Source organism: Pterocles gutturalis, unplaced genomic scaffold, assembly GCF_000699245.1.
Source record: "Pterocles gutturalis isolate BGI_N339 unplaced genomic scaffold, ASM69924v1 scaffold9618, whole genome shotgun sequence".
Classification (NCBI taxonomy): domain Eukaryota; kingdom Metazoa; phylum Chordata; class Aves; order Pterocliformes; family Pteroclidae; genus Pterocles; species Pterocles gutturalis.
Genome location: NW_010120466.1, coordinates 1 through 11,401, shown reverse-complemented (window position 1 = coordinate 11,401; position 11,401 = coordinate 1). Strand labels below are relative to the sequence as shown.

The 11,401-nt window shown below is 54.7% G+C and overlaps 1 protein-coding gene across 1 annotated transcript in view; it reads right to left on the bottom strand.

Moving 5' to 3' along the window:
* NOL6 (nucleolar protein 6 (RNA-associated)) overlaps positions 1 to 10,592 on the bottom strand; it is a gene marked incomplete at its 5' end in the record, with an annotated part of 23,169 nt that extends 12,577 nt beyond the window's left edge. Inside the window, 18 exons of the mRNA XM_010076915.1 lie at positions 216 to 368; positions 821 to 984; positions 1,221 to 1,375; positions 1,595 to 1,712; positions 1,968 to 2,108; positions 3,974 to 4,049; positions 4,803 to 4,951; positions 5,112 to 5,234; positions 5,639 to 5,816; positions 6,208 to 6,323; positions 6,862 to 6,963; positions 7,128 to 7,186; positions 7,477 to 7,597; positions 8,078 to 8,241; positions 8,386 to 8,520; positions 9,230 to 9,398; positions 10,045 to 10,224; positions 10,476 to 10,592. Of these exons, the coding sequence (XP_010075217.1) occupies positions 216 to 368; positions 821 to 984; positions 1,221 to 1,375; positions 1,595 to 1,712; positions 1,968 to 2,108; positions 3,974 to 4,049; positions 4,803 to 4,951; positions 5,112 to 5,234; positions 5,639 to 5,816; positions 6,208 to 6,323; positions 6,862 to 6,963; positions 7,128 to 7,186; positions 7,477 to 7,597; positions 8,078 to 8,241; positions 8,386 to 8,520; positions 9,230 to 9,398; positions 10,045 to 10,224; positions 10,476 to 10,592 (2,420 nt within the window). The remainder of the gene's footprint in view (positions 1 to 215; positions 369 to 820; positions 985 to 1,220; positions 1,376 to 1,594; positions 1,713 to 1,967; positions 2,109 to 3,973; positions 4,050 to 4,802; positions 4,952 to 5,111; positions 5,235 to 5,638; positions 5,817 to 6,207; positions 6,324 to 6,861; positions 6,964 to 7,127; positions 7,187 to 7,476; positions 7,598 to 8,077; positions 8,242 to 8,385; positions 8,521 to 9,229; positions 9,399 to 10,044; positions 10,225 to 10,475) is intronic.
* Positions 10,593 to 11,401: the final 809 nt, after the last annotated feature.

Below are 11,401 nucleotides of genomic sequence, written 5' to 3'. Positions count from 1 at the left end.
AAAGCCACAGCCCCACAGCACCAAGCATCTGCATCCTCTGGTCAGCTGCTCAAGGGCTTGGGACAGCATTTTGACAGCATAGGGACCTCACGCTGCCTGCCATGCACCCTCCCAGCACCTCAGACCCTAGCAGCATCCCATTCTTCCTCCATCCCAGGTAAGGAAAAAAACAGCACTAAGTTCCCATTGGGCCAGACTGAGCTTCTCATCCTCACCTGGGCGGTGTGAAGGGGGCTGGGTGGAGGAAGAGAAATGCCACAAGGAGGTCCATACACTCCTCAGAAATGCTGTCACTCAGGAGCTGGGCACTGACCCAGCGCTTGGCCAGCCGGCAAGTGCTGCCAAAGACAGGGTGCTGCTGCTGGAGCCTGCAAGGAGAGAGACAAGGCACTGCTCAACCCACACATCCCAGGACCCACAATGGCCTTCTATCATTTGGCAAGAGAGAAGAGCGGCAAAAAATCTGCCAGGAACATGTTTGCAGCATCATGAATGCGAGGCACTCTCTGTGGGTGTTGAAATTTTGGGGGAACAAAGGGGAAACGCTGCCACATGTTCTTCTAACCATGGTGATCCTTGTAATTTGTCTCCCCATACCACTGACCTTAGATGTAACAACAGGGACAACTGGTGCCACCCTCACCCACATTCATCCCCCACATCCTCCCGCAGAGCCTCTCACAAGGTGGACTGAAGGGCCACTTCCCACAGTGAGCTCCTCTTGCTACCATCACCCTCTCCATCATCCAAGTGCACCTCCATGCTGGCTTCCAACCGCATCCCATGTCCTGGACCCCCAGGCATCCCCAGTCACACCTACCCATGCAGGGAGCTGGTTAGATAGGGCAGATGCAACGTCTCCAGCTCCAGCTGCTGAGACTCCTCTGTGTCCTCGTACTTCACCATCCCTTCAGGGGTGACCACTTCCTTCAAGATCAGGGGCTCCCGGTGGTAGGCTACTTGGAGACGGAAAACGTAGCCATCCTGAGACAGAAGCAGAAGGCGAAGTCAGGCTTGGTGGTAACATAAGCAGGCTGGCGTGCTACGCTGCGCCTCAGGGACACAACAGCAGCATCCTGGCATCAGCCCAGTCTCATTATGCTCTTTCCTAGGCTCACCATCCAAACTGTGGTTTTGTCCAGTGGGATCACACCCACAAGCTCCCACCTGCCTCCTCAGTAACAAGTCACGTCTGGAGAAGGTCCCCATCACCACCCTACCTTGTACACATCGGTGTGGGTGACCGCAGGTCTGCAAACCAGCTGGTGCTGCTGCTGGAGGAGCTCAGCCAGCTGGAGGTGGAAAGCTGCCTTGATGCGCTTGATGGCTTCTTTGTCCTGTGGCCACTGGCCACTGCCTTCCATGTGGCAGATGACTAGGGGCAAAGGGACAGCAGGAAGTCAGTGAGGTCCATGCAGAAGTGAGATGTTGGATGGGGGTGGCTGGAACTAGAGGTTACAGCAGGAGAGCAGGAGGAGCGGGGGCTCTGCTCCTGCCTGCAGCACAGCAACACAGCAGTAACAGAGACAGCATCACTGTCTGCCTCTGCTTCCTCCCACCAAATTACCTCCTGCTCACATCTCTCCCCACTTACTCTTCAAAGGGGCTATGTAGGCTGGGCAGGACTTCTCCTCCGAGGGAAGCAGTAAGCGCTTGGTCTTGATTAGGGTATGGAAGGAATAAATCGGCTTCATAGGAATGGGAGGAAAGACCTGGGAGAGAACAGCCACTCAGGGACTAAGAACAGGGAACAGAAACTCCAGGGCACCATGCACCTCCTCACCCCAAACCTCCCACCTAGCAGAGCTCTCTGGCACAGACAGCAAAGAAAAGGCACTGCATCACCCCAAGGGCTCTCAGGAGCCACAAAAGCAGAGTGACTAATTCTCTCCATCCTCCCTCACCGCAGAGCATTCCCACAGCCTCTTGCAGACCCTCATGTCTGGACCATGCCCAAGGACACTCACGTCTGTGTACCGGAGTGCTGGATGGACACCTTGCACAGCTGTCACTGTCAGTGGCAGCCCCTTCAGGTTCCAAAGCTTGCGGCTCAGGTCGTCATAAGAGCAGACAACGTTGACCATGGCCTCCTCACCCGTCCCCAACACCTGCGGACACAAAGGGAGCCTCTCTGCTCAGCTCTCCCACTCCTGCACAGGTGCCCTCCTCAGCCCCCTCTCTTGGACTGGCATTGCGGCCAAGCTCTGAGGAGGCAGCACTTCCACCCCTGGAAGCAGCTTTTGGCAAGAGCACTCAGCAAAAAAGGGGAGGTAAGAGAGAGAGAGGGAAGACAAGGGCAAGACTGCATGCAGCTCCCCAGGAGTCACAGGTATCCTAAAGTCTGTGTTACAAGCGGCAAGTGAGATTATTTCCTGTGCAAGACACTACAGCACCACCAAAAACAGTACTGCCAGTGTTCTGCTTAGGAAGGGAGAAGCTAAGAGTGATTTGGGAGTAAAGAGATCACATATGGCAAGGTGAGAGCTCTGCTACTGCCTCCCTGCCAGTTACCATGATGACAACAGAAGCGGCAGGTAACAGAAAACTGCACCAACTACATCCTTAGCCAAGGCAGAGCTGTGAAGCATGGCAAAAGCAAAGATAGAAAATATCCAGAGTCTCACAGGAGCCCTGGGGAGGGCAGATGAGAAGCACCAACAGAATTGCTGTTGCCCTTGCTGCTTTCATCTCCCCAAAGCACAGCAGAGGAGACCGAATGCAGAGGAGACATCACCGACACTAAACCGCCCAGCTCAAACACAGATGAATTTTGCTGCGCGCATCTGGCCAGCCTGGGCTTCACAGCAGAGCTGCAGCACCCTCTGCAGGGTGCATCGCCAACGACAAACACCTGTCCATCTTCCATTGTTCCCCATGTCCCTCAATTGCCACAGACTCCCAGGGCTGCCTACATGCAAACAGCTGGAGGAGCAGACACCCCTACCCATCACTCCACACACAACAGCAAGTTTCTCCTTTGTTCCTCAGGGACTGGCAACAATTGGACTCCTAAAGGTTCCTAAGGCTCCAGGAAGGCGCATTTCCTCTCAGCGTGGGGCTTATCAGCCCTGCTTACCCCAGGCTAGCTTGCAGGGACATGGCGCCCACAGATTTCGCTGCCTCACACACAGCAGGCTGTACAAACTAGTACCCCATCCCAAAACTGACGTGCAGCTCTGCGCAGACCACAAGTGGTCCTACCACAAAAGATTCTTTTGATCAGATTTGCTCCCCTTTTCTCTTAAAAAGGGGAAAGGAAACAACTTCCCCCTCCATCCAACAACCAGGTAAAAAGCTGGTTTTACCAAAGACCAGCAAAGTGGTGCCAGAACACACATGGCTTATCTCCAGGCTTTACTTTCACAAGTTGGAGAGCAGAAGTAGAGAGAAGGACATTTCTCAGCCTCCAAGATGCATCTTTTCTGTCCCAAAGAAACATTTCTTTGTTTCAGCTGCACATTCAGCTGGAGCACTAAGCAGGGCTTGGTGGGCATGATCTAGCACCTTGCACCATGACAGCAAAGGTCCTTCTCCCAGGTTTCCCAGCTGGACCTACAGGATGAAGGCACAGAAGTGCCTGGTCCACATCAGAAGGATGCAGGACCTGAAAGCTGCAGCCGGAGGAGCACACTGGGACAGTGATACATCCTCAGATGATGTGGACATAGCGGACACAAGCAGAGACAGAAGGCCAGTGGGATGCTTGCGGGGAAAAACATGATGTAGGAGCTGCCGGAGCAAGAGGACTTCAGCAGCTATGCCTTGGTTGGCACAAAAGGCTTGGCAGATACAAGGAGAGCAGTGCACTGCCCACTGAAGTGCCTGCAGGCACAAATTTTCCTTACCTCCGCTTCCTGCTCTTGGGAACCACCCAGCTGCCTCTGGGCCACAAAGCTAAAATGACCTCCTTACAGCCCTCCCCATATCGTCCTTCCTCAAGAAACCCACTGCCCCACTGGTGGAGCAACTATACCTCTTGCCCAGTCCTGATCACAGACTCCAGCAGGGCTCCCGTGTAGCAGATGGAGGATTCAGGAATGTCTGCGTGGCTGCGTGGAAAAAGACAACAGAGTGTTAGAGCTACAACACGCCAACCCGTCCACCCTGACGCTGCATGCTGTGCCCACAGGCAAGGGTCAGTCCCAGGATGAGGAATTCCTCCATACAGGAAGGTAATGGCGAGAAGATCAATCCTGTGCATTCCTCCCATGCCCAAGTTATCCACCCAAAGCAGTGCAGCAACTCATGCAGTTTCACAGGATTCAAAGCCAAAACCAACAACATGCAGCCTTTCCTCACAAGACTGCTCCTTGAGTCACGATAAAGAGGCCCAGGCAACCCCTTCATTCTGTGTGAAGGTCTCATTTCTAGCAGGATATAAACTGCTACGGGGAGGCTTTCCAGTGCTGTAGGGAGACCCAACCTTGTGAGCCACCACAGGGTCTCAGAGGATTTTGTGAAACATCCTGCAAGGTATAGACAGCTTCTCTTCCATCTCTGCCAGCAATGAGCGTCCCAACATCCCATCTGCGCATGTAAGGGCAGGACCATGCTGCCTCCTTGCCACTACTATCAGCAGAAGCTACAGGACCATGTGCTTGCTCTCCTCAGCTTCTCTTGGGAAGCAGCTTGCAGCATCAGGACCATAACTGAAATGACTTCCAGATTTCACAAAGCCAAAACAACATACAACATCCCCCAAAGCGTGAAGCTGTCAATGTTACCAGGGATGTGGCACAAGCCAGGAGAGCCCTACACAGCTATAGGTCCCCTAGCCTCGGCTGCTGCTTGGCACAACTTACAGCTTCAGCAGGTGCCTGACAATCTGCTCAGGAATGAGGCGTTTCCGGCAGGTGGTGTTGGCCTCCCACACCACCGCCTCACAGATGCTGCCATCCTGGAACCGCCGCAGCTCCGACTTCTCTCCCCAGAAGGTCCGGAAGTCCAGGGCCTGCAGCGGTACATTGGCCAAGCCAGGCCAGGGACATAGGTCACTGCTGGGGCTGGCTGAACCCTTCCCATGTCCATCAGCCATCCCTGCAGCCGTCTGCAACCACAGCATGGCACCAGCTCTGCTCCACCCTACTCAGCACAAGCAGAGCTCCCCTCACCTCAGGGTGATCAGCCTGTGGTCCCTTCTCCAGTGTGCTGGCAGCAAAGTCAGGGACAAAGAGGAGCCCAAATGTCAGGGGCCCAATATCCTTGTGTTTCGGGGGCTCAGCATCAATAGGCCACTGTGGGAAAATGGGGAACATGAAGCACAAGGAGACGAGGTTGCTGGAGAAGCGGCTGCTGGGATATTAAGCTGCTAGATGAACTTCCTGCTTACGTGCTCTTGGGTGCCCAGACAAGTACAGACCAGGAAAACTTCATTTAACAGGTCTCCCTTATGACAAAAACAGTTGTCTTCACCCTGCCCCATGACTGGGCCAGGACGTCTGCCTAGATCAAGCCTCCCAGCTGCACCGCAAACCCCAGTGCAGGGCCTCAAGTTCCGTATCCCCCACAAAGCAGGGGGACAGGCCCGTCTTCTTCCCCAGTGAGCAAAGATCCCCTCCCCATGCCCAGCAGTGGCACCAGGGACACACGAGAGCCCATGTGCTGCAAAGGATGCAGTGTCATTGGGAAGCCACATTACCTCAGGGATCTGGGGCAAGGAGTGGGCCACAAGCAGTGCTCTCCCGGCCAGCCCACGGGTCAGCAGCGAGACAATGAAGGGAAGGGCAGCAGCCACGTAGTTCCCACCCTGATCCATCAGTTCATTCAGCAGCTGCATCTTCTTGCAGGCACCCTGCAGCTTGGAGACATGTTTTAGGCTACAGAAGGAGAGAAGCTGGTCACTAACCTCTGCCACCAAATCCTCTCTGAGAGAGAGAGATGCTAGAGGATAGATAAAGTGGGGAGCTGAGGGTCCTGGCCCTGGATGGGGGCTTCAGGAAGAAACACTGCACTTTGGTATCTCAGGATGCACCACAGGAGATGCTGGTCCTTGAGACAGCCATCATTCCTAAAGGCCAGAGCATTGCCCTGCTCCTCCTGGGAGGTTATCTAGACAGCAAAAGCAGAATGGCCAAATGCAAGAGGAACCAATGTTTATCTTGGAGCTAGAAGGGCCACCTCCAATCCACCCCAGTCCAAAGCCAGAAGCAGCCTGATCCTCTAAAAACAGGCTCATAAGCATTAGTCCACCAGCACAGCAAGACTCACTGGAAGACATGGTCAAAGGCTCTGAGCATGGGCTTTGCAGTCATGAGCAGTGCCTGAAAGCCGTCCACCGTCCGATCATCCAAAATTTCCATGGAGCGTTTGGCTTCGAACTGGACCTGAACACAGACACAAGACAGAACAAGAGCACGAATGGGAGAGGAGAAGGAAAGCAAATCCCTCCAGCAGTGGTCACCAATGCTCCCCATCAGCCACAGCCATGACAGCTACATGGTCACCAGCAGACCCTGATCCCAGACAGCCTCTGTCCTCAGCATGAAGCTAAGTCACCAACACCTGTCACTGCTGGCCAGGCAGCCCCTCCTTGATATCCCTGCCATCAAGGTGGGTTTTTTCTGCTCCAAAACAGTTACTTCTGCAAAACAGCTGCTGGACTTCACCCAGAGGTGCCCACAGAGAAGAAAACAACTTTCCTCCATCATTCAAGCAAGATCGGTAAGGCAGCAGTACATCCAACTCTTAAAAAGTCACTTCTAAGCTTCAGAGCTGGACAGAGACACTAAAAGCTTAAAAAGCAACACTGGACCCCCTCCCCACATGCAGTATCCTCCTCCAAGACGTCTAACCATCCTCTGTGCCTGCCTCAGCTCACTCTTAAGACAGCATCTCAGGATGCTATTGCAACCTGTGCAGTACCTGGTGGTATTTGCTGGCAGTCATATCAGCACAGAGGTTCACCAGCCCGGAGGGATCCACAAAGACCACTTCAAATGCCTGGTGGAAGTCATCCAGAACAGGCTGGAAGAGCAAACAGGGTCCTTAGTGCCACGGCACAGCACAGACACAAAGGGCACCACCACCTCACTGCCATCCAGCATCCCTATAACAGGCATGTTCCTGCCCAGGGAGTGCTGGCAGCACAGCCAGACACAGGCATGAGGACCCCCCAGAGTGTTGCTTACCAGGGAGGCATCCACATCCTTTGCTAGGCTGATCCCCGTCATGCTCAGGTCAGTGGTGGCTGTGGGCAGACAGAAAGGAACAAGTCACATCGCCATCCACCACGGTCTTGCAACATTAACAGCGCTACAACGCAATGCTGGCCTCCACCTTGCAATGGGGCCTAACCAGTCCCTCTGCTCCATCCAACGCTGCTCTGCTGCCTCATCCCTTTCTGTCCGTCCCACCCAAAGGCTCTCAGCACCAGAGAGAGAAAAGCCACAACTCCCCTTGCCCAACTGTGTTCAGCCTTTGTGCAGAGCCTCTGCTGACACCAGCCCTTCCTTGCCCAGAGACACGCTGCAAACTCACCCAGGAACTGCAGGGTGCTTCTCAGCACCTGGTACCCACTCATCACCTTGACAATCTTGCGTTTCATCAGCAGGTAGGCAACCAGCATGGAGACCAAGAAGCCACTGAAGCACCCCAAGCCCTATGAAAACAGAGGGCAGAGTCAACAAGAGTTCAACGAGGTACCACAAGCCCCAGAGCCCACCTCACATAACTGCTTCTAGCCTCTGTCATCACCAGCAAGGCAGCCCCCAAACCCCAAGCCTGCCAGGAACACATTGAGGAAAAGCCCTGTACAACAAGCAGAGGTATGGATCCCCTTGAAGGGAGGCAACACCTCAAAGTTCTTTGGGAAATAGGATTAATTTCCCCTGCAAAAAAAACCAAACCCAAAACCACACTACATCACTCCAGGGACCTCAAAGAAGCACAACTGTCCAGTACACCCACAGAGTAGGATGGACCTCCTTGAAACTAACACAGCTCCAATCAGAGTCACAAGCATACCACACCACCCACAAGGAACAAATCAGAATCTTCCCACCCCTAGGAAGGAAGAGCAGGCCAAAGGCAGGTTAACCAGGTGACCAGAGCCTACCCTGTCCCCTGTCACAGGACATACCTTGCTGAGCTGCCGCTGGTTCAGCCAAACTTTGAGAAGGGCCAGGCCATCCTTCATGCCCTGGAAGTCAGTCGCTGCAGTAGACAAGAAGTGCAGGTGGGAGAGCAGCACTGTGTCGCAGAGGATGGAGTTGTTGTAGTGCGGGGTTGGGGGTTCGGTGGCTCCTGTGTGGGGAGATGACAGCATGTTGGACCCAACCACAAACCTCCTGTTCACAGAAAAAGGCTGCAGTGAACCCACATCTAGGCAGTGGGTGCAGTCTCTGGCTGAACCTAACAGCCTCACGTTATCCGAGGCCCAGGCCCTACCTTCTTTGGGGATGCTCTGCTCCATGAACCAGGCTGTCCGGACGTTGTTCTTGCTGGGATAGAAGCGGCTGGGTTTGAAGACACCCAGAGCAGGACACGCATGGAGTCTGACGGTGACCATCTTCTCATCCTTGCCTTTAAGCCCCAGGGGGTACATGTGCAGGAAGAAGAGATATCAGAGATTAACTTGGAAAAACAGGCAGCATCCCCAGCTTGGGGATGGGAAAAAGCTCCTTCCCAGTGAAGCTCAGCAGCAATGGAAATCATCTCAAAGCAGACGGTGAACATATCCCAGAGCCAACAATAACCCTGAGGTCACAGTGCTCATGTCCAAGTCCCACCTTCATCCCCCCTCGCCAGTCTGGCACCCCAGCACTCTCCTGCCTGCAGTAGCCTTGCCACGCCACTGCCTGTCCCAGACCCAAACCCGCTATCGCCCGAGGTCTGCAGAAACAAGCAGCATGAAGCAGCCTACGCATCTCACGTCATGCCAGAAAAGAACCAGGCTGCACACAGACATCTGGGGAAGACAAGAGGACGGTGGGGAGCAGGGGTGGGGACAGCAGGGAGGAAGAACAGTGCTAGACACAGATACGCTTTTGCAGGGTCTGCTTTACTCCCTGAAGTACTTAAAGGGCGGGCCAGCCAGCAAGGCCAAGGCTGGAGAGCCCAGCCAAGCTTCAGAGGGCGACTCGGCGAGGAAGAGACTTTGAAGAGTAGGCTCTGTGTGGACAGAGAGGACAACTGGGGGCGCCTGTTACATGGTATGAGACCATCACCACCACCCTCCACCTAGCACCAGTGGCCACTCACACCCCCCACCACAGCAAGGCTCAAGTGCTACCTTGAGGCCTCAGGAGCAGGATGGGCTTGAGATGGTTGCTGTTCATGTAGGCAAACTTCACACTGCCAAAGAGCTTCTCCTTGGAGAAGTGCTGGGCGATGTGGGCCAGGTACAGAGCTCTCTTCCGGTGGTAGCGCTGATTCAGGTTATCTTTGTCCTGGAAGATTTCCTGGGAAGAGAGGAACAGGGAAATCCCACTCCACCTGCCTGCGGAGCCTTGTTCAGCCCAAGGCACTACACCACCCACCACTCTCCTCAGCCCCGCAGGCAGCCCTATTTCAGCCATGTCGCTGTAGCTCCAAGGAGCTCCGAGTTGGTCAGGAACATGGCCTTGCTGCTGGCTCACCAGGCTCTAGGATCACAGGAGACAGAGCAGAGCCATGCAGCCAAATAGGCTGTAGCCTCAACTCAAACCCTGTCAGAGCAAGTCTGGGCAGCAAGGGGAAGGGCAGCTCTAGAGGGGTAATAGCCTGCAAACATTGCCCTCCCTACAAAACAGTCTTGAGAGCTGGGCAGAAGTGCGGTGGGGTGCTAAGACAGACACCAGCTATCTCTCCAGCAATGTGGAAGAGGTTCAACCCAGGCAGAGAGAAAGAAGATCCTCACGAGGAACTAAAATCAAAGCAGCTGCAAGCTCTGATAGAGCAAGCAGTGAGACCACACTCCCTAGGTCCTTGTGGGAGTCATCACACTTCAAGTCCAGATGCTGTAACCTCAGTCAGGAACCACGAAGGCAAGGGAGGGGTTGCAGGGGCAGAGGGGATGGAGCTCAGCAACGCCCCAGGACACTCAGGAGCAGTCATGGCCAGACTCACCCGTGGCATGGTCACCGCCACATCCACATTGATCTCTGGCTTAATGCAGGTGCCCAGAAGGTAGCTGCCCACCACCTTCACCTCAGTTGGGGGCATGAAGTGGAACCTCCCCTTCACGCTGAACGGCACCTGCAGAAATGGCACCTTCACTCCCTTGGGGAGCCAGGCCTGGTCGGTGAGCTGGGAACAGACAGGACACACAAAACGCTCTAAGCATCACCAACAGCAGATGTGCAGGGACCAGGACCCCTCTCCCCACACAGCTGCAGGTGTCCGCACCCAGGCCTTAAGGACAGAGTGTCCCCCTCTCCCCTCCAGGATAAAGCAAAGTAATACTTTTTCAGTCCCTAAGGGAGAGAGTCCATGAGGACCTCTGCTTGCACAGCAACATACAGGGGTGTTGCCACCTCCTCCATCCCTCTGGAACGTACTTCTGTTTCTGGGGTCGCTGGGATGGCGCTGAGCAGGCTGTTAATGTCATGGAGGAAAGCATCAATCTTCTTCTTCTTTGTCTCCTTCAATGTCACCTCCTTCAGAAGCTCTTCGATCTGTAGGGGGAAAGGGGACCACCAAAGGCAGATGCAACACTGGAATTGCTCCTGCCCTTCACCTTGTCCTCCAGCACCAACCACAAGCCTGGTGAAGAGGACAGCAGGTGAGCTGGGGAACACTCCTGAGCCTCTCCACAAACTGCCTGGAGCTGGGAGTCCAGTCAGCCCATGGTCAGAAGGATAACACAGCTCCTGCCATCTCCTGTCAAGTGCTGGATAGCAATCAACTCCATCCCACCAGCTTCTGTGTGACGTCCAGCCACAGAAAAACTGGTGTGATTCACACAGGCATAGCTCCCAGAAAGGCTTTTTGTATGATCGAGTATCAGCTGCAGGAAACGACCGTGAACCAGGCCCTAGATATCCTGCCACCAACACCAGCCAGGTAGCCAGGAGATCAAAGCTGCTCCGCAAGAAAACAGCCAACATTACAACCAACAGGAGCCATCTAGTCACCAGCCTGACCCCCCCAACACAGCTGGCTTTCTCAGAACATAAAAAAAACCTCCTCCTGTCCCATCCAGAAGCTAGTCAAAGACAGCACCCGGGGACAGCCGGGGATGTCACCTCCTCACCCCAGTAAGAAAGAAATCACCACCACGAGGGAGCCAACACTCACACTTCCCCCATACTGCCGTCACGTGCTGGAGGGGCTCGATTTTAATGGTGTGACAGGGGCACAGAGCCTGGTGCGGGTTGGTAACAGGAATTTCGGTGGAAATAGCAGCAACACGCTGGGTGCCTCGCACAGCCTGTGCCTCCCGGCCGCGTGCCCAGCTCCCGCAGAGGAGCGGCGCTGCCCGACC